At 39.6% G+C, this 22,949-nt stretch overlaps 2 protein-coding genes across 2 annotated transcripts in view; one reads left to right on the forward strand and one right to left on the reverse strand.

Moving 5' to 3' along the window:
* Window positions 1–13,679, forward strand: part of LOC119721156 (signal-induced proliferation-associated 1-like protein 1) — a 46,704-nt gene extending 33,025 nt beyond the window's left edge. The window contains exons 5-11 of the mRNA XM_038191018.1: window positions 2,637–2,825; window positions 6,418–6,493; window positions 8,459–8,557; window positions 9,607–9,868; window positions 10,916–11,022; window positions 11,902–12,131; window positions 13,367–13,679. Coding sequence (XP_038046946.1) covers window positions 2,637–2,825; window positions 6,418–6,493; window positions 8,459–8,557; window positions 9,607–9,868; window positions 10,916–11,022; window positions 11,902–12,131; window positions 13,367–13,663 — 1,260 coding nt within the window. The 3' untranslated portion in view covers window positions 13,664–13,679. The remainder of the gene's footprint in view (window positions 1–2,636; window positions 2,826–6,417; window positions 6,494–8,458; window positions 8,558–9,606; window positions 9,869–10,915; window positions 11,023–11,901; window positions 12,132–13,366) is intronic.
* Window positions 13,680–15,974: 2,295 nt separating this feature from the next.
* LOC119721538 (signal-induced proliferation-associated 1-like protein 1) overlaps window positions 15,975–22,949 on the reverse strand; it is a 28,128-nt gene continuing 21,153 nt past the window's right edge. Inside the window, 3 exon segments of the mRNA XM_038191617.1 lie at window positions 15,975–16,143; window positions 19,016–19,161; window positions 21,768–21,809. Of these exon segments, the coding sequence (XP_038047545.1) occupies window positions 15,975–16,143; window positions 19,016–19,161; window positions 21,768–21,809 (357 nt within the window).

Below are 22,949 nucleotides of genomic sequence, written 5' to 3' on the forward strand. Positions count from 1 at the left end.
ACACATGTTACATACCAGTATGTTGTATGTACATATACATGTACCTCCGAGAACCAATCAGGAACATTTACATGTTATGGACATGTACATCCACACCTTTTTAACGTACAAATTGTACCATACACTATACCTTAGCTTTCACATAAAATGTGCACCATACCCTATTTGAAATAATAATAAACATGCACATCATGTACATGTACAGTGTACAGGATAAGGGGTCGTACTAATAAGCGTCAACACAGCGTCAACACAACGTCAACACATGATAGAAGCGTCAACACACCGTCAACACTCCTAAAACGCATTCTAAATCGACAAGAAAGGCATACATGTAGAACTGTAAAGTTTAGACTTAAAGAGATTTTCGGTGGGTCAGAGGTTACATTTTGTTTACAAAAATGGAGGTTTTTTTCACGCGACAAAATATCTCTAAGCAGCAATGCCGTTGTCCGCCATCTTGCCTTCGCACGGAGCTTGGACTACACCATTTCAGATATAGGTGTCCAGGTAACGAAATTATCACGTTGTATGCGGATTCACATGTAACAACCGCCCTCTGTTGATTTATTGTATAAAGGCATCACCCCTTTTGCATAATGGTATCGTCCACGCTGCCCCTGAAGCAACATGGCGGCTCATTTCGGAGCTGCACTGAGGGCCAATTTTCTTAAACTGAACATTGCAATTTTCAGACGTTTTATCTATTGATTTTGAGCCAACATTTTATTTTTGCCCATACTTTACGGTTGAAACACTGGTTTTGTCAATTTGAATGCATTTTGGAGGTGTTGACGTTGTGTTGACGCTGTGTTGACGCTGTGTTGACGCTTATTAGTATGACCGAGGATAAGTATGTGATGTTTTGATAAGGGAATTAATACCCCGGTACATGTGCCTGGCCGGTTTTACACAAGTACGTTTAAGATCGGCTCAGGGGACAGGACACTGATAATGGCCCGAGCCAAAGGCGAGGACATTATGGGCGTCCAGGCCCCTTAGCCGGTCTTAAACAACCCAGCCAAGCGCATATTTATTCCCAATACTTTTGAGTCAAAAAGTCAAAACAAGTCAAAAATTATAAATGTCCAATTGCGTGTACTGCGCGATGTGGCTTAGAACACTGGTGTAGTGTGACATTAGGACTCTCAATATACGGACTCATTGGTAATGGTAGTATTGCGCATGCCTAAGTGAAGATAGTGAACATTCATCCAATAAAAGGATAAAAGGTACCAGATTTCAAAGGAGTCCAAGTTTCAAGTGACACCGGAAAAGTGTTTAAAACCAGCCAGCCGGTGTTTTACCAACCTTTGAAAACCACCCCATGACGAGCTCTCAACCAATAGGAATGGGTAAACTGTCTTAAGTATTTATGAATTGGTAATTACATATTTCCATGAAGTACATGTATTATTTGTACATTATAAGCCTCCAAGAAGTGTACGTATGTAAATGTCTGTGTACTGAGGAAGTGAGAGTTGACCATTGTTGTTGCCCAGCCTTTAACATTTCTGGAATCCAAATACTGCTCATGGCATCCTGTCCTGTCCTTACTTCCTGCTCTGGTTACATTTTTTTTCTCTCCCTTCCAGTCATCTGGTTCGTCTATCATTCCTCGTCTTTGTTCTCATGACCGGAATGACCGAAATACTATATCAAAAAGGGAGTAATTCAGGAAACATCTGTGCCCACTTTCCAGGCTTGGCTTACAGAGAAACTGCTGTACTTCTGCACTAATAATAGCACAGAAATGATCTCAGTCTTATCTCAGAAATCAGAGAATCTTTAGGTTACACCATATGGGATCAACGCCACAATTCCTATCTAACCTGTGAACCTACATGTACATGCATACATGTTATGTGAGCTCTCCTCCTGTAATAATAGTAACAGTAAGCAGTTCTTATGAAGCACACATCACGTTTAGTTCCCTGTAATATACCTGTAGTTATCGAAATTTGAACATTGATATTTTTTGTTTCCCTTTTTTTGTTTGCATGTTTTTTCTTCCAGTGCATTACTTAAAGGGAATATATATACAACATTTGCAAACATAAAAAAAAACAGAACTACCAAATTATTATGAAATACATGTATATGTACCTTAGGCCCTGAAATATGGGGAGTGGTTCGCATGCGTATGGCGCTGAGTACGCACAACTTATTTTATTTTGACTGTGCACAAAGCCATCGTGTCTTTGCGTGAGCGTCAGGCGTCATCGGCAATGCGTACGAATGTCCCTCCCAGTGGTCTTCCCCAACTCTCTCTTTGTAACCGTTGAGGGAATAGTATGGGTGTGTGTAAAATCCCTATACCGAGAGATGAATTCGCCCATAGTTTGGATTTTAGTCGGGCACCGCGAAATCACGAAATGCGCGTGTAGTTTCGAATAGGACCTGGCGGTCTTATGTGTTTATATGTCTGTGGGTAGATCACATTACACAGTACACCAATTTACCCAGTATTTGTTTGCATTTGTACAAGACTGCATACGGTTCAGGCAATCCAAAACTCGTCTGCAAGACGTATCTTTTTATCAATCACAATAAGTGTATTCCCGATTCCTTTGCGCAGTCCACAAAGATACATCCTCTTTATAAGATTATGTCATCTTCTTCTTCCCCCGTTGCAGCTGGTCACCCTGCGTGGTGTCATCGCTGAGGATTCCATCCCGTCCACGGCCAAGCACAATTCCCCCAAGGGCTTACCCCTCAAGGACGTCCTGGAGTACGTGGTCCCTGATCTACCCCTGGCTTGCCTCAGGCTGGCCCTCGCCTCCGCTAAGGTCACGGAGCAGCTACTCAAACTCGACGAGCAAGGGGTTTGTTGAAAAAATTTGCTCTTTTTTTGTTGGTGGTTTTTTTTTTTCTTCAGTTGTTATTGTTCTAATTTGTTTCTTCAAATGTTCAAATAAACTACTAATAGCCCTAACCATGCCAAATCCTCCGAAATCCTTTTTGCAAATTGGAGGAATTTGCAGGATTGAGGTAACATGGCAAAAGTGCGTTGCTGATTTCGGAGGACGCACTGTGTCAAGCTCTTGGGCCGGACCTTGTGTTGTTTATGTTCAGCCGTGCATAAATTTAGCCCTTGATTATACTTGACATCCTCCGTACTGCTCCAGGATGTCAATGCCTCTGCCTCAGCCTATTGACAGTCATAGCCGGAGGATTTTGCAGGATTCAGGCAGTGGTCACCTCTCCACTGACCATAGTCAAGAAACAATGGAGGAATTTGCAGGATTGAGGCTACATGTATATGCTATTTTTCCATGAGGCCAATTGGAGGATTTTGCAGGATTGAGGCTACATCCTAGCAAAAAGGCCTAGGGAGTTAGGGATAAGGAAAACTGACAAAGTACTTTTATAAATAATTCTCAAAGTGGACCAAGAGCGGGGTTTGAACCTGCGACCTTCGGATTGCCGTTCTGGTGCTCTACCAACTGAGCTGTCCAGCCTACATGTTGGCAGTTCCTCATTTTGTCAATGTCTTTTGTCCAGGGGTGCTAGTCGGAAGACAATAAACCTTCAGGTATATGTCGTGTAGTCAGGGATCATACCCAAAGTCACAATGTTAGCAAAAATGTTGCAAACCTAGGAAATAGCAAACGGGGATCACTCAAAGAGGATTTGGCTTTTTACTACAAATTTTCAAATAAAGCACTTAGGGAAACTGCCTTAGTGCTTGTATAATCATTTCCAAAGTAGAACAAAGAAATTGACTGATTTAAAAAAAAAATACATTGTACAGTGTTTGCTTGCAAAACAGCACTTCACCTGCAAAACCAGTACTTTACCCCTCAAAACTTTCATATCATAATTTTTTACCCTGTTACTTTTTCCCATTTGGTTAGTGGTGCATGAGTGCATGAATCTTTCACAGCCACCATCGAACAACTTTGAGCCAAATGGTTTCATGGTCGGCAAAAATATATATATCATAACATCATGGCTGCTAAAAGGGTCCTACTTTAACCCTAACGTCCTAGCCATTACCGGTACTTTGGGATAAAGAACTGAGTACTACAGAATACTACACTAATTAAGTAGGCAGGTACCAAATACCAAAAAACCTATGAGTGCTGTGCCCACTTATATGTACAGCCTGTCCCCAAAAAAATGGTACAATCAGAAAAAAATTGGTTAAATATGAAATTTCAAAATAAGTCATTCTTATTTGGCATAATATTAAAGAACAAAGACTGGGCTTTCCAATAGTGTTTGTTTGATCTTATTTGCTTTTGTCAATTCAGAGATATAATCAATTTAGTGCGATACACCAAAATCGGTTTTGTGCCACTTTTATGCATGGGCAGAGTTGTTTCGAGTACTGTGCCATGCTGTCTTGAAGCTCACAAAAGATTGCAACTTGGCAAAAGAAACAAACTCGATTTTTGTGTTCCGCAGTAAACTGGAGTTATCTCTGGATTGACAAAAGCAAATGAGATGAAACAAAAAGTATTGGAAAGCCTGGTCTTTTTTTCTTTAATGTGATGCTCAAAACGACTTACTTCTGTTGAGATTTAATATTGAAAAAAAAATCGTGTTCGATTGTACCATTTTTTTGTAGACAGGCTGTATATGCTGAAGTACTGCATACTACAATTTACTTCTAGTAGTATTTTGTAGCTATAGGTGGGGTTAGGGTTTAAACCAAAATTGGTAAAATCTGATTGTGATACTAAAAAAATACAATTTACAAATTGAGTTGGATTGGAGATTGTGTTTTTCCCCTTTCTTTACATGTAACAGAAATAGGTTTGCGGGTACACCAATTGGCCATATATCTTTTGCAGAAAATCACCCAGGACAAAAAAACAAATCTGTTTACAGAGATGCAGGACAAAGTTACATTTGGTTTGTTGGAAGCGATTACATGCTTGACAAAGTACGTGAAGAATGGTGTAATGTTTGCTATAGGCATATACTGTACAATACCTGTAAGTTCCTGAAATATTTGCCTTTGAATCATAACTTGGACACACACGCAAAAATGCAGATTGGAAGATTGGGGAAGTCAGTTAAGATACAATTTTATCAGAAAATTCTATGAACTATTCATGTGAAATGTTCTATTTATTGGCCAGGTCCGCAAAACAGATGGATAGTCTATCGTGGGACCTGTAAGAAAATCTTGCATTAAAGCTATAGTCCATCATTTGCAGCCATCCGAAAAGTAACTGGCGTAATTACTGTTGAAAAACAAACTTGGTTGAAAGATAGTAAGGGAACTAAACTCCCTGTGAAATTATTCCTTCTGGGAAGCTGTCATTTTGAAGTAATCAACGAAAGAAGGCATTTCCAACGGTGATTCTTAAGAAGCACCGTAGGAAAATTTAAATTAGTAGTTCGTTTTGTTATTCAGCGCAGCGCGCACAAGTATTGGAACGACGCACACGCGCGCGCGGTTGTTATGATTCGTCGGATCAGTGCGCGACACCGCGTATAGCTGCAATTCAAAACAATTCAAAACATGATTCAGTAACTTTTGATTTGAAATTGAGATCTTAGAATGCTGCTTTTCTCGGAATGTACAGCTGAAGCTTAGCTGAAACTTCATCAGGTTAGTTGCTCAGTATCCTTCATTAGATTTTGAACTCTTTTGTTGCTTCAAACGAACAAAATGCACTAATTACAAATGATGGACTATAGCTTTAAGTGTTTTTTTTCTGAGTCTGGCAACATGTGTGGCTAGCCAAGCATACATGTGTGTCTGTTCATGCAGTGCATGATCAACCATCCACAACATACTAAACATTGTGCATGAAAAAACATGGCAGGAAACAAAATCTGCTTGAACAAGTTGATTTTCAGTTGCATTTCCTTGCATGGGAAGTACAAAGAATTCCCCATTGGTTTACTGCACTGGGATGGATTTGGAAGGTTTACCCCAACTCCCTAGACATATTTTGCTAGGATGCAACCTCAGTCCTGCAAAATCATCGAACTGTCTCCGTGTAAAAATTGTAACAGCCTCAACCATACAAAATCCTCCGTTATTTCTTGAATGTGGTCCTTGGAGGGGTGACCATGCCTCAATCCTGCAAAATTCTCCGGCAATCATTGTCAATATGTTGAGGCAGAGCCAGTGACATCCTGGAGCAGTGCAGAGGATTTCAAGTTTAATCTAAGCCTAAGTGTAGGCACGGCTGAGCATAAACAACACAAGGTCCGGCCCAAGACCTTGACACAGTGCATCCTGCAAAATCAGCCAGACCTTTTTTGCCGTGTAGCCTCAATCCTACAAAATCCTCCATTTTGCATGGAGGAATTTGGAGGATTTGGGAAGGTTGGGGTTAAGGAAGGTTCCTCCCAAAAGTGCCTTTAAAAGTTAGGACAAACTTACATGTACATTTCACAATTTTTTTCTCACAAGTAGAATAACCTATTTTCACAATTTGTTTTTAAACATAGGTAAGCACAAAATACAAGGTGGGCATCATGTTATGCAGAACAGGACAGAACACCGAAGAGGAGATGTATAATAACGGTAAGTCACTTGAAGAAGCCTAAATGATTTTTAGAAGAAAAACAATTACGGAAAAAAAAGCAGAGACAAGATTGTCTTGTGTTTAGCTGGTGTTGAACACCACTGCAAAAGTTTTGTGTGCAACTAATTGAATATTTCATTTTTTTAGTATGAAATTTTGGAGACCATTGATTTCCAAAATCAGTGGAAGTTCAGACGAAATTAATGGAAATTCCTTAATTTATTATTATTATTATTATTTAATTTGGCATGCGAAGAAAGTATGTCTTATTAAAATATGAAATATATTAGACATACATGCAAATCTAGTTAAGAATTTGAGGAAAACAAATTTTTGCCAATCTTTATATGTGGCTTGAGTTGGACTTGTTTATTTAATTCCTGTGGCAAAATAGTTTTACTAAATATATTATTTAGTTAGTTTCTGTTGAAATCACTAAATGCTACACGTGATGAAATTCTACTCTTGATATATTTTAGATTTTGTCAAGACACTGCCAAAAGAATTCTTCTAGGATTGCCTTTTCCATCATGACCGAAACTTTTTCATGTTTTCTGAGAATTGCTTATCTGCATTCTTTACAACCTATTTCAACAAATTCCAGAGTTGAAATTGAATAAAGGTTACCCTTTAGAGACTGTGTTTTTTTCTCAGTCCTCTACACGTATGCCCGAAGCATATTGTACATGAGGATATATTTTGCTGACGTTTGACTTTTGAAATTGTCGTGCAAACTGGCACCTGTATTTTGCTGTTTTGAAAGCTCAGTAGCTGATATGGATTGGATCCGATTTTAAAAACCTTCAACTTTTCATGCGTTTCTCAAAAGTTGTGTAAACATTACATTAAAAGTTAAAGATAGGGTACATGTACCGGTACATGCATATCATTTGTCATTTGTGCATTTTTTCCGTTTGAAGCAACACATGTGCTAAAAAATGTAAAGACTGTTGCTTAGGCCAAAAAAACAAATAGTCGGTCTCTGGCCAGTGCGCGTCAATTTTAATCATGCGTGTCAACCTTTTTTTTCTTCAAATTGTCCGCGGTAGCTACAACAGCTACCCTCTATTGCAGCACCTCCTCAAATTTTTGTACCAAGGAATGGGGAAATTGCACCAAGGCAAATGATGGAGGGCACCATGGCAAATTATGGAGGACACCAATGTATATGAGGACACAAAAAAGCAAAAATAGTACCCACCTTGTCTCTACATCCAAGCTTGAAAAAAAAAAGCAAAAAAAAAAAAAAAAAAAAAAACCTGCGTCGCCGTATCAATTCCGGAACTTTGGTCTGACCAGAGACCGACTATTTTTTTTTTTTTGGTCTTACTAACCTGATGAAATTTTAACTATGTGAATGCTGTACATTCTGAGAGCAAAATATTCTGAGATCTCGATTTTTAATTCAAATGATGCAGTGTCATATTTTGAATTGCGCTCAAAATCGGCTATGGGATACGGTACGCTTTCATTCAGTCAATTGGAGCTCTGCGATGTCACGCACTAAACTGACGCATAAGAGCAACCTCGCGCATGTGTGCGTCATGTCAATGCTTGCGCGCGTCCTTTCATGGATTTGCCAAATTTCAAACCAACTACTAACGGAAATTTCCAAAAATGCGTCACTTGACGCATATTTGGAAATGGCCTTCTTTTATTGTTTACTTCAACATGACAGCATGCCAGAAAGAATAATTTCACAGGGAGTTTAGTGCTGTTACTATCTTTAAACCAAGTAAGTTTATCAACAATAATGTTGTCAGTTACTTTTTGGATAGCTGCAAATGATATACTGTTCTTTCAACAACAACAAATGAAAAGCTGATTATGTATGGCCACTTTGGGTATAACAGTTGTGTTCACATATCAACAAAATTAATAACTAATGCGGTTAAAGAAAGATTGTGAATATTTGTTATACATAATTATGCCAATAAATTATTCATTTTTTTGTTCCTTTACAGAGCATTCCACACCAGCCTTCGATGAGTTTCTAGAGTGTATCGGGGAACGGATCAGACTGAAAGGGTTTGACAAGTACAGGGCTCAGCTGGACAATAAAAGTAAGATTGCGTATGGTGTGATAAGTGTTCCGTGCGCGGTGCGTCTGGCTAGTTGCAGAGAGAGTGAACCATCTGTCATTGACAGGATATCTGTTGGAACAACAAGGGAAGTGGTTCGCTGAGTGGCTGCATATCCTCCCCATGTCCTGAGCTGTGTTTCAGTGAAGCAATTGTACAGAATTATTTGAGGGAGTTTGTGTTGATGGTTAAAGTTGCCCTTTTCCGCATTCATTGCCAAATCCCTGTGCTGTTCCTGTGAAGTGAGACCAATTCTAGGAAAACCTAGAAGGGAAACTCCACTTACATGAATGTTGCCAATGATCACAACCTTTTTGAGCACGTTCAGTGAGAAATTGTTCTTTGATATTGGCAAAAGTTAGCATTGTTAACCTACTTTTAGTGTAACTTGCAACTTGCACACACAGTCCAATACTTACACGAGTTTTGTGTGGAATTTTGGCTTATTACGGCAGATAGGTGATGGGATTGTGCCTTTGATGATACAAGCATGGCATTTGGCACACAGTCAGAGTATGTCATGTGGAAGATATTTGGCTACAGGGCCATCACAGATTTGTCCTTTGAAAAAAATATGGGTCACATAGAATAGCAAGCAATGGCAGACATTTTGAAAATTTTGAAAATGCTTGTTATTCCACCTATATTTTTTTCAAGGACAAATCTGCGATGGCCCTATAGGGCTCGCTCAATGACGTCCATCTCTGTAGGAGAACTGCAAATGCATATTTTACGCAATCAATCACGCATTGCGCAGTATTGAAAATTTTCCAAACACGCGTGCTTGTTGCTCGAAATGTGTTCGAAAAAAGGTCACAAAAAGGGTAACGGCACTTGAGCAGACAGCCAGTAATGAAAATAATGTACAAATCAGAGATTTTTGGAGAAAAATTGTAGAAAAGTAAGCTATAAAAATAAGGGGAAGGGCAGACCATTAACAAACTTTGTGTGTATGTATATTACAAAACAAATTGATTTCTTTTTTCAAATTAGATACATTTTCAAAAAAAAAATCAAAAATGTTTTTTCAGCCGACTCCACTGGTACCCACTCAGTGTACGCTACATACCAAGGCCACGAGATCATGTTCCACGTGTCCACGCTGCTGCCGTTCACCGCCAACAACCGGCAGCAGTTGCTGCGCAAGAGGCACATCGGCAACGACATTGTCACCATCGTGTTTCAGGAGCCCGGCGCCGAGCCGTTCACGCCCAAGACGATACGCTCCCAGTTCCAGCACGTGTTTGTGGTCGTGCGGGCCATTGACCCCAACACGGACAATGTGTTCTATTCGTGAGTCTCGGTTTCCATTTCCTTGTATTAGGTTTCTTCTGCGGTTTGAACGTCTCTCAAATTTGTTTATTTTGCTTTCACTTGCTGTCAGTATGTTTCATTTTATATGACTTTAAAGGGAAGATACAACATTTGCAAAAAAAAAAAAACGAAATGATCAAATTATCACGAAATACCTTACTGAATTGTTAGGGACTGACATTCTAAAGCGTGGCTCCTGCTGTGCTGACATTTTGAAGAAAAACTGTATTTTTCCAACGCTGGTCGGCCGACCAGCATTGGAGAAAACTGGCTTTTTCCCCAACAACTGTTCCTAATTTTTCATATTTAGTTATTCTGACTTGTCTTTGCAATTGATTACACACCTATGAAGGGGTACAAGCCTGCTAGACTGATTCTCTGACCTTACTATTCCCCAAAGTGAATTAATTGCTCCGTTTCATCTTAAGTGGGGTCAGGGAACCAGACTACAAGAACATGATAGGTTTTCATGGTTTTTCCAGCATCTACAAGCCCAAAACGTGAAACAAGTCAGTTTAACAATATTTTCTCTAACATACTGATCCTCCAAATCCATTTGTTTCTGAAAATTCCAGCAAAAGCAAATGTTGTACATTCCCTTTAAAGGTAGCGGGAAGAGCAGACCATTAAACATTGCTACACTTCTTTGGTTTGTAGCAACAAAAGTGCTCAAAACTAAAGACGGGTGTTTTAACAACTAACCCGATGAAGCGTTAGCTCTGTGAGTGCTGTATATTTTGAGAAAACACAATATTCTGGATCTTTATTTCAAATACATCAAATGACAAGGATCTTTATGTCAGTTACATAAAACAAATATTGAGTGGCTTTAAATTGTGAAATGGGAGGAATATTATCGCTTGGTAAAATCTGGACTTTTCCAGTTCACTCGGCTTCGCCTCTTAAAAGGGAAAGTCCAGATTTTACCTTGCGATAATATTCCTCCCATTCCACGCTGAGCCACTCAATATTTGTATACCATTGCACTTGACATCACCTTTTGATTTTCTTTGTTTTGATTTGCAGTGTTGCCGTGACGAGATCCAAGGATGTAGCAGCATTTGGTCCTCCACTCCCCACTAACGCGACATTCCCCAAAGGACCAACCTTCACTGAATTCCTCCTTGCCAAACGTAAGTACAGTCAAGTGAAATCTTTCAGTGCCCGCGAAATTTGAAAAGTTTAACCCTAAAGTGCCCAACTTCGAGCGTTTTTCTTAATTGTTCAAAATTCTGTAAAAAAAAAAGTAAATAAGTTTTACTCACTAAATTTGTTGTTGTTGCTCTCTGGTATATCCTTCGTACATTGGAAAGTCAATAGTAGTCGCATACATAGTGATACACCCTGAAACACTGTCCTGCACACAGGGGGAATTCCGCACTTTTTGCAGAAAATATGAGTGTCAGTGCTGCGCCCTCTCGCAAGAACTCAATGAAACAAATAAATACAGGTCGTACCTGAATGAAAATAATATTATTAGAAAGAGCGAGAGTGCCCCCTTGTGATAACATGCTTACTCGATTTTAAGTACCAACATTACCTCGTACATGCACGTGGTTGGCAATTTCAAACTAACAAATATACCTCGTACATGTACGACTTTGGCACTGAAAGAGTTAAAAACAGAAATGCACGAAAACAGTTGTGTATAATGTTGCTCTTATTTCGTTCAATATTTACCTACTTTCTGACAAAAATGTTAATTTTGTTTAGATGTTTATTAATCCTTTTGAAATATAATATAAAGTGAAATATTCCTAGACTTTAAATTAAAATCTTAGCCGAAGAGCAATGATTTGCAAAAAACAGGAAAACTTCAACAATGTTGCCTTGATTATATTCAATTTATTACATTTTGGAGTCAATTTGGGATGATGTACTAAAATACTTGAAGTTGAAATTTTATAATCAACTTGAAAGGAATAGTTGAACAGATGTTGCAATTTAAGGGAACATGTAAGTGAATTGTCAAAAACCCTGTGACTGATTTTTTGTGTTTTCCCCATTTTTAGTCATAAATGCAGAGAACGTCGTCCACAAATCTGAGAAGTTCATCGCCATGGCGACCAGGACGAAATGCGAATACCTGAAGGACCTGGCCGAGAACAGCGTGACAACGGCCACCGTGGAGTCCGGGGCAAAGTCCAGCAAATTCATCCTGTCCCACAAGAAGAAAGAGAAGACGTGCCCGAACCCGGCGCCCGATGTCCATTGCAAGGGGGCCCTCGTGTGGCGAGTTGAGGTGAGGTTTTAATTGGAGAGTGTGTTCTCAATATTGTAATTTTGTTTTTGTCTTACAGGATGATGAATGTGCATGATAATGCTCATAAACGGCAAATTTTTGCTCATAGAAAAATGAAATCACGCTGTTTTCAGCACTTCGAAGTTTTCGCCAAAGTTTCCAAGTTTTTGGCCATTGTCCATATTTTCAGCCACATAAAGTCCAAATTCATCAGGATATCAAAATTAGTGGTCATAAGATGGATTTTTTTTGCGTCGGGGCGATGTAAATCAAATTAGGTTTTGCCCTTTACCGACGTATAAACACTGCATACTCAGTGTGTTACCTCCCGAGTGAAAAAAATCACTCGGGTGGGACTCGAACCCACGACCTCCTGCTTTCTAGTGCAGATGTCTTACCACTCGACCACCAAGCTAACGGGATCGGTTGGCTGGTTCGAATCTGATGTAAAAAGGGCTGTATTAGGGCAAAACATAATCTGTATTAGGGCAAAACCTAATTTGATTTACATCACCCCGACGCCAAAAAAAATCATCCATCTTATGAATAGTTTATGCGGTACCCGCTGCTATATGTACATCAGATTCGAACCAGCCAACCGATCCCGTTAGCTCGGTGGTCGAGTGGTAAGACATCTGCACTAGAAAGCAGGAGGTCGTGGGTTCGAGTCCCACCCGAGTGATTTTTTTCCAACTTTCACTCGGGAGATAACACTCTGAGTATAAAGTGTTTATATGTCGGTGAAGGGCAAAACCTAATTTGATTTACATCACCCCGACGAAAAAAAAAAAAAAATCCATCTTATGAATAGTTTGTGCGGTACCCGCTGCTATATGTATATCAGATTTGAACCAGCCAACCGATCCTGTTAGCTTGGTGGTCGAGTGGTAAGACATCTGCACTAGAAAGCAGGAAGTCGTGGGTTCGAGTCCCACCCGAGTGATTTTTTCCAACTCTCACTCGGGAGGTAACACACTGAGTATAAAGTGTTTATACGTCGGTTAAGGACACAACCTAATTGAAAATTAGTGGTATATCAATATGAAGTTCTGATTGTTCTCCTGCAAGTACATGAAAAACAACTGAGTGAGAAAGTCCAATTTGAAATTTCAACAATTTGAAAACCTTCCTCTCCAAAGCGTTCAAGTGACTGTTTCCAATCGGTTAAAACTTCTCAACTTCTTAAACTCATCCCGTTTTGCTCTTCTGCCTCTGGCCTCCTTTCCTCCTCGCAGGTCTATCTTTGGTCCCCCATCTGGACTGACCAGGACGATAAGGTGACACGAAAAAGAAAAAAAAAATATTCCAAAAAAATTTCATTTTGTGTGGTGGTTTATCGCACCCCCTCTTCCCTTGCTGTTCTGTTTGTTGCATGGAACGGTAGCATGCTTCACGACACATGTGAAACTGGGTGTGTTAAAAACAACGCAAACAAAAACATACACGCCCACACCCCAGCATTTGTGTTTGTTTTACATATGCTTGAAAATATTTGTTTAGAGATTGGAATTCGGTTGATTGTCACAGTTTAAAGTCATGTCCGAGATACGATTTTTTCATTTTCACCTTGATTTCAATACTCACAATTGTATATTTTTATTTTTGTATTTATATTTTTGGCATATTGAAGGTGTTTTTTTTTAGCATGTTGGTGGTCTTATGAATTATTTAAGTGAAGGGTAAAACCAAATTTGGAATTTACATATTTCCCTGATACAAATTTCATCCAATGGAAATGGTTCCTCATATATACGGAGTTTTCTGCATAAAACAACAGACGTTGCGATCGCTACGTGTAAATGCCTGAGTTTTGCTTCAGTTATTTGCACCATTTTGAGTTCTAATTTTACAATCATACCGTACTTATCTTGAGCGGCTAAAACACCAATGATTTTTTTTTATTGTATAGTCTCTCAGAAATCTGATTTAAATTTTCCTTTTTTTTTAATGTATGTTTTCTTTTAAGTTCAATTTGTACAATTCTGTTCAAATATCATAATTTCCCCTCAGTTTTTGTGTTGACTTATTTTGATGTTGTAATTTTTGAGCTGCAGGATAGCATCCCAACAAATCATCATGTCTCTCCGTTAGTCCATTAGTTAGTAACAAATGTTGACATTGTCTATTGCTCCTACATATTTTGACCGATTTCAACCAGACTTTGTCAAAAGTATCGGTAGCCCAGCCCCAACTTGTCACATGACCAAACTGGGGTCAAAGGTCATCAAGGGGTCACTCAAAACACTGCTCCTTCTAAAAATTACATGACACGATCACGTGACTCACGCACGAACACAAATTCGTCTGAGATCCGATCAAGCTTGTGTCCTGACAACATGAGGTACCGGTATCTCTGTTTGTGCTTTTCACCATACAGGGTGGATAAAAAAAACAAAAAACGAGGTATTATTGACATTTTCAGCCCTGTTATTTTGGGTTGCTTTTGCGCTCATAATGCGGAAAAAGACATGTCTGAATTATTGAAGAGCCACACATAATTCAAAATTTGTAAAGAAAATACCCCATACCTAAACGTGGGAAGGTATTTTTGTTTGATGTCTCGGTCAAAAGTAAATAGCTTTTGTACTGCAAGAAAGATAGCAACTTAAAAAATATAAAATATTTTTTCGGGATGAAGCTGTAAAATAGTGTGCACAAAGAGAGCAATTTTAACTGCCATACCCCCAGAAATTTTTGTTGAAACAGTACAAATGAACGATGAATTTATCTCGTTCTGGTACTTAACGTGTACCTGTGATATTCATTGTATTTGTTTCAAAACCATTTGCATTGCGGCAAATTTCTGTAAAAATTCATTTTGGTTGCAGTGAACGTGAACTCATCTCAAAAGCTACATGTTTAAAAAAAATTAAATACATATTTAAGAAAGCTCACCAACAGTAGGTGTTTACTTCACAAAAATTCATCACAAAAAAAGTATAATTGTTGAGACCTTTGTCATTGCAAATGTGTGCAAATCTGTTTGGATTTTGTTCACACAGACCCTTTCATTTGTTTCACTGCCTAGTACTCTTACCTCCAAATTCTGCTTGTTTTTGAAATTCGTTGGTTATTATTGTTTCTAAATATGGATGCTCAGTAATTCCCATCATAAAGACAAAAGTTTAACGAGATGAAACTCTTTGAATCTCTAGTTTCCACAAAAGTTCATATTGACCGTATTTGATTATGTGATAATTGACAAGCAGTTGTTGCATGTTCAATTGTTAATGACTTTCCCCCTGTTTACAAGCATGTGTCCTACCCGTGTGGAATTTCTCAAGTCTTTCTCAAAAAACAAAATAAGTCGGTCTCTGGTCAGCACGCACGTTAATTTTAATCATGCCGTCAATCTTTTTTTTTCCAAAATGTTCTGCGGTAGCTCCAACAGCGCCCTATTGCCGCACCTCCTCAATTTTTTTTACCAAAGAGCACCAAGGAATGGGAAATTGCACCAAGGCAAATGATCGAGAGCACCAAGGCAAATTATGGAGGACACCAATGTACGTGAGCTGCCCAACTCACGTCTTGCTCCCTGACCTTTCCCCATGTAAGGTGGATAAATTTAGTCTGTTAGACATAGCAACCCAACTCATGTCTGTATCCCACTTCTTCCCAGGCTGTTCAAAATCTGTAGTTTTCGGACTGTGACTTTGTTTTCTGCCATTGGTCCGCCCAGGAAAGTAGCAGTAGCCGGAGACAACAATACTATGGCCGTGTCCGAAACAGGCTTCCAGTCTATAGTGGGCTTGTTCCCACGTAGTTGTAATAGACGAGACCAAGACAATTGCCCGAGATTTGAGATTTGGATGCGGCTTAATTTTTGAACTGGCCTGAGCTGTGCTAACTTATGTCTTTCTCCCTGACTTCTTCCCGTGTACATCTAAGGTGGATGAGTTTCAGTCTGTCAGACCCCGTGAGTGCATCTGCGCCGTTTCTCCGGAGCTCTTCACTCTCGTCAGAGAAACCAGCAGGGAGGTCATCTTCAGCATTCCGTGCAAGGCCATCATAGCTGGACGGACATTCACCACAAGTAAGTCAGCATGCTATTACAGTAAACTCCGGCTAAACGGCACTCTCGGGACTCGAGAATTTGTGACGACTTACGTGAATGCCGATATATGCTATAAGTCGTCATTTTGCCGACTTCCATGAATGGTCTTTGCGCACATGATTCATTGCACTAATTGGCTTCGATTTATCCTGGATTATCTCCTTAATGTTTGAGTTGAATCCAGCAAATTAATCCTCGAATTGTATCACCACGTTTGGGTATTGAGTGGAGGCCACGATACATATGTACGTGCACAGTAGCGAATTAAATGTGTGCGTGGTCCGGTATTACCATGCACGCATTGACTCTATAATCATACAATAAGACGACCCCCAAAATGGACAGAGCGCATGCGTACAGCCTAGAGGGGGTACTGGTATTCATGATATGCTCACGATGCATATTACGATGTATGCAGCAAAATCCTATAGCGCCGCGTAGTGGTATGCAGTAGGACACCCTTTTTTTCGACACTGATGCATGCAGCGATCACAGGCCGTGCGAACCACTTTTTCACTCGACACTTTCCAACCGCAGTACAGGAAGTCGATGCCAATGCTGATATGTTGAATGCCGACTTACACAAAGGATTTTGTAATGCTTTTTTGTGAAAGGGGACCGAGAGTAACATGACGACTTGAGCAAAATGGCGACTTAGAAATAAAAAGTTCAATGAAAATGCATTACGGACAATCGGGACTTTAGTCAGAACGGCCGACTTGAGTGTTTGACGAGTGTACGATGTCGGTTTAGCCGGAGTTTACTGTAGTTAAAACAGAAGAAGTCATCACCAGCAGTTTGTATACGATACCTTGGCTGGTAGCACATGATTTTTGGCTGGTAACCATGACATTGGTCCCTGATTTCATGGCAAAGCCCATATTTTAGCTCTGTCGCAATCCATTGAATGGATTTTTTCTCCCGCAAATTATAGAACAAAAGTCATTTTGAAATGAGAAAAAAAAACACCATCCAGTCTTGAAAATAATTATGTTGTTTTCTTTGACAACTAGAAATATCAGGATCCTATCAACATTTGAAACTAGTTAATCGTAATTCTGTTTTTGTGTGTTGTGGACCATTCTATTTTCCCTTGGCTCGCCTTGGGAAATAGAATGTCAATGGATCACCTCTGGAGGCTAGTTTTACTCACCACTGTTCGAAGCATTCAATATTTTATACCATCACAAGTCTGGTCACAAGTAACAGGGGATACAATAACAAAGAATGAATGCCTTTGTCAAATCTCATATGATTTAGCTGGTGACTTGACTTGATACTGGATGAACGTGTAAAACAGGCTTGTTGGGACTTGTGATGGTTATACCAATATTGAATGCTTCGAGTGGTGTGTAAAACTAGCCTCCCTTGATGATCCATGGCATTCTATTTTCCCTCTGCTTCGCCTTGGTAAAATAGAATGTCCATGGATCACCTCGGGAGGCTAGTTTTACTACACCACTCGAAGCATTCAATATTTGTATACCATCACAAGTCCCCAACAAGCCTGTCACACGTCATCCAGTATCAAGTCAAGTCACCAGCTACTCATATGAGATTTGACAAAGGCATTCATTCTTTGTATTGTTTTCATCCCCTGTTACTTGTGACCAGACTTGTGATGGTATACAAATATTGAATGCTTCGAGTGGTGTTAAAACTAGCCTCCCGAGGTGATCCATGGACATTCTATTTTCCCAAGGCGAAGCCAAGGGAAAATAGAATGGTCCCACAACAACAAAACAGAATTACGATTACTAAGTTTCAAATGTTGAATTAGGATCCTGATATTTCTAAGTTTTTCAGAAAACAACATAATTATTTTCAAGACTGGATGGTGTTTTTTTTCTCATTTCAAATTGACTTTTGTTCTATAATTTGCAGGAGAAAATCCATTCAATGGAATTTTGCGACAGAGCTAAATATGGGCTTTGCCATGAAATCAGGACCAATGTCATGGTTACCAGCCAAAATATCATGTGCTACCAGCCAAGGTATCGTATAAAACTGCTGGTGACTGGACTTCTTCTGTTTTTAACTACAGTAAACTCCGGCTAAACCGACATCGTACAACTCGTCAAATCACTCAAGTCGGCCGTCTGACTAAAGTCCCGATTGTCCGTAATGCATTTTCATTGAACTTTTATTTTCTAAGTCGCCATTTTGCTCAAGTCGTCATGTTACTCTCGGTCCCCCTTTCCACAAAAAGCATTACAAAATCCTTTGTGTAAGTCGGCATTCAACATATCACGCATTGGCATCGACTTCCTGTACTGCGGTTGGCAAAGTGTCGAGTGAAAGTGGTTTCGCACGGCCCTGTGATCGCTGCATGCATCAGTGTCGAAAAAGGGTGTCCTACTGCATACCACTACGCGGCGCTATAGGATTTTGCTGCATACATCGTAATATGCATCGTGAGCATATCATGAATACCAGTACCCCCTCTAGGCTGTACGCATGCGCTCTGTCCATTTTGGGGTCGTCTTATTGTATGATTATAGAGTCAATGCGTGCATGTATATACCGGACCACGCACACATTTAATTCGCTACTGTGCACGTACATATGTATCGTGGCCTCCACTCAATACCCCAAACGTGGTGATACAATTCGAGGATTAATTTGCTGGATTCAACTCAAACATTAAGGAGATAATCCAGGATAAATCGAAGCCAATTAGTGCAATGAATCATGTGCGCAAAGACCATTCATGGAAGTCGGCAAAATGACGACTTATAGCATATATCGGCATTCACGTAAGTCGTCACAAATTCTCGAGTCCCGAGAGTGCCGGTTAGCCGGAGTTTACTGTAATAGCATGCTGACTTACTTGTGGTGAATGTCCGTCCAGCCTATGATGGCCTTGCACGGAATGCTGAAGATGACCTCCCTGCTGGTTTCTCTGACGAGAGTGAAGAGCTCCGGAGAAACGGCGCAGATGCACTCCACGGGGTCTGACAGACTGAACTCATCCACCTTAGATGTACACGGGAAGAAGTCAGGGAGAAAGACATAAGTTAGCACAGCTCAGGCCAGTTCAAAATTAAGCCGCATCCAAATCTCAAATCTCGGGCAATTGTCTTGGTCTTCGTCTATTACAACTACGTGGGAACAAGCCCACTATAGACTGGAAGCCTGTTTCGGACACGGCCATAGTATTGTTGTCTCCGGCTACTGCTACTTTCCTGGGCGGACCAATGGCAGAAAACAAAGTCACAGTCCGAAAACTACAGATTTTTGAACAGCCTGGAAGAAGTCGGGATACAGACATGAGTTGGGTTGCTATGTCTAACAGACTAAATTTATCCACCTTACATGGGAAAGGTCAGGGAGCAAGACGTGAGTTGGGCAGCTCACGTACATTGGTGTCCTCCATAATTTGCCTTGGTGCTCTCGATCATTTGCCTTGGTGCAATTTCCCATTCCTTGGTGCTCTTTGGTAAAAAAAATTGAGGAGGTGCGGCAATAGAGGGCGCTGTTGGAGCTACCGCAGAACATTTTGGAAAAAAAAAGATTGACGGCATGATTAAAATTAACGTGCGTGCTGACCAGAGACCGACTTATTTGTTTTTTTGAGAAAGACTTGAGAAATTCCACACGGGTAGGACACATGCTTGTAAACCAGGGGAAAGTCATTAACAATTGAACATGCAACAACTGCTTGTCAATTATCACATAATCAAATACGGTCAATATGAACTTTTGTGGAACTAGAGATTCAAAGAGTTTCATCTCGTTAAACTTTTGTCTTTATGATGGGAATTACTGAGCATCCATATTTAGAAACAATAATAACCAACGAATTTCAAAAACAAGCAGAATTTGGAGGTAAGAGTACTAGGCAGTGAAACAAATGAAAGGGTCTGTGTGAACAAAATCCAAACAGATTTCACACATTTGCAATGACAAAGGTCTCAACAATTATACTTTTTTTGTGATGAATTTTTGTGAAGTAAACACCTACTGTTGGTGAGCTTTCTTAAATATGTATTTAATTTTTTTTAAACATGTAGCTTTTGAGATGAGTTCACGTTCACTGCAACCAAATGAATTTTTACAGAAATTTGCCGCAATGCAAATGGTTTTGAAACAAATACAATGAATATCACAGGTACACGTTAAGTACCAGAACGAGATAAATTCATCGTTCATTTGTACTGTTTCAACAAAATTTCTGGGGGTATGGCAGTTAAAATTGCTCTCTTTGTGCACACTATTTTACAGCTTCATCCCGAAAAAAATATTTTATATTTTTTAAGTTGCTATCTTTCTTGCAGTACAAAAGCTATTTACTTTTGACCGAGACATCAAACAAAAATACCTTCCCACGTTTAGGTATGGGGTATTTTCTTTACAAATTTTGAATTATGTGTGGCTCTTCAATAATTCAGACATGTCTTTTTCCGCATTATGAGCGCAAAAGCAACCCAAAATAACAGGGCTGAAAATGTCAATAATACCTCGTTTTTTTGTTTTTTTTATCCACCCTGTATGGTGAAAAGCACAAACAGAGATACCGGTACCTCATGTTGTCAGGACACAAGCTTGATCGGATCTCAGACGAATTTGTGTTCGTGCGTGAGTCACGTGATCGTGTCATGTAATTTTTAGAAGGAGCAGTGTTTTGAGTGACCCCTTGATGACCTTTGACCCCAGTTTGGTCATGTGACAAGTTGGGGCTGGGCTACCGATACTTTTGACAAAGTCTGGTTGAAATCGGTCAAAATATGTAGGAGCAATAGACAATGTCAACATTTGTTACTAACTAATGGACTAACGGAGAGACATGATGATTTGTTGGGATGCTATCCTGCAGCTCAAAAATTACAACATCAAATAAGTCCACAAAAACTGAGGGGAAATTATGATATTTGAACAGAATTGTACAAATTGAACTTAAAAGAAAACATACATTAAAAAAAAAGGAAAATTTAAATCAGATTTCTGAGAGACTATACAATAAAAAAAAATCATTGGTGTTTTAGCCGCTCAAGATAAGTACGGTATGATTGTAAAATTAGAACTCAAAATGGTGCAAATAACTGAAGCAAAACTCAGGCATTTACACGTAGCGATCGCAACGTCTGTTGTTTTATGCAGAAAACTCCTATAGTATATATGAGGACCATTTCCATGGATGAAATTTGTATCAGGGAAATATGTAAATTCCAAATTTGGTTTTACCCTTCACTTAAATAATTCATAAGACCACCAACATGCTAAAAAAAAACACCTTCAATATGCCAAAATATATACAAAAATAAAAATATACAATTGTGAGTATTGAAATCAAGGTGAAAATGAAAAAATCGTATCTCGGACATGACTTTAAACTGTGACAATCAACGAATTCCAATCTCTAAACAAATATTTTCAAGCATATGTAAAACAAACACAAATGCTGGGGTGTGGGCGTGTATGTTTTTGTTTGCGTTGTTTTTAACCACACCCAGTTTCACATGTGTCGTGAAGCATGCTACCGTTCCATGCAACAAACAGAACAGCAAGGGAAGAGGGGGTGCGATAAACCACCACACAAAATGAAATTTTTTTGGAATATTTTTTTTTCTTTTTCGTGTCACCTTATCGTCCTGGTCAGTCCAGATGGGGGACCAAAGATAGACCTGCGAGGAGGAAAGGAGGCCAGAGGCAGAAGAGCAAAACGGGATGAGTTTAAGAAGTTGAGAAGTTTTAACCGATTGGAAACAGTCACTTGAACGCTTTGGAGAGGAAGGTTTTCAAATTGTTGAAATTTCAAATTGGACTTTCTCACTCAGTTGTTTTTCATGTACTTGCAGGAGAACAATCAGAACTTCATATTGATATACCACTAATTTTCAATTAGGTTGTGTCCTTAACCGACGTATAAACACTTTATACTCAGTGTGTTACCCTCCGAGTGAGAGTTGGAAAAATCACTCGGGTGGGACTCGAACCCACGACTTCCTGCTTTCTAGTGCAGATGTCTTACCACTCACTCGACCCCAAGCTAACAGGATCGGTTGGCTGGTTCAAATCTGATATACATATAGCAGCGGGTACCGCACAAACTATTCATAAGATGGATTTTTTTTTTTTTTCGTCGGGTGATGTAAATCAAATTAGGTTTTGCCCTTCACCGACATATAAACACTTTATACTCAGAGTGTTATCTCCCGAGTGAAAGTTGGAAAAAAATCACTCGGGTGGGACTCGAACCCACGACCTCCTGCTTTCTAGTGCAGATGTCTTACCACTCGACCACCGAGCTAACGGGATCGGTTGGCTGGTTCGAATCTGATGTACATATAGCAGCGGGTACCGCATAAACTATTCATAAGATGGATGATTTTTTTTTGCGTCGGGGTGATGTAAATCAAATTAGGTTTTGCCCTAATACAGATTATGTTTTGCCCTAATACAGCCCTTTTTACATCAGATTCGAACCAGCCAACCGATCCCGTTAGCTTGGTGGTCGAGTGGTAAGACATCTGCACTAGAAAGCAGGAGGTCGTGGGTTCGAGTCCCACCCGAGTGATTTTTTTCACTCGGGAGGTAACACACTGAGTATGCAGTGTTTATACGTCGGTAAAGGGCAAAACCTAATTTGATTTACATCGCCCCGACGCAAAAAAAATCCATCTTATGACCACTAATTTTGATATCCTGATGAATTTGGACTTTATGTGGCTGAAAATATGGACAATGGCCAAAAACTTGGAAACTTTGGCGAAAACTTCGAAGTGCTGAAAACAGCGTGATTTCATTTTTCTATGAGCAAAAAT

The sequence above is a fragment of the Patiria miniata genome, unplaced genomic scaffold, assembly GCF_015706575.1.
Source record: "Patiria miniata isolate m_02_andy unplaced genomic scaffold, ASM1570657v1 HiC_scaffold_13, whole genome shotgun sequence".
Taxonomy (NCBI): Eukaryota; Metazoa; Echinodermata; class Asteroidea; order Valvatida; family Asterinidae; genus Patiria; species Patiria miniata.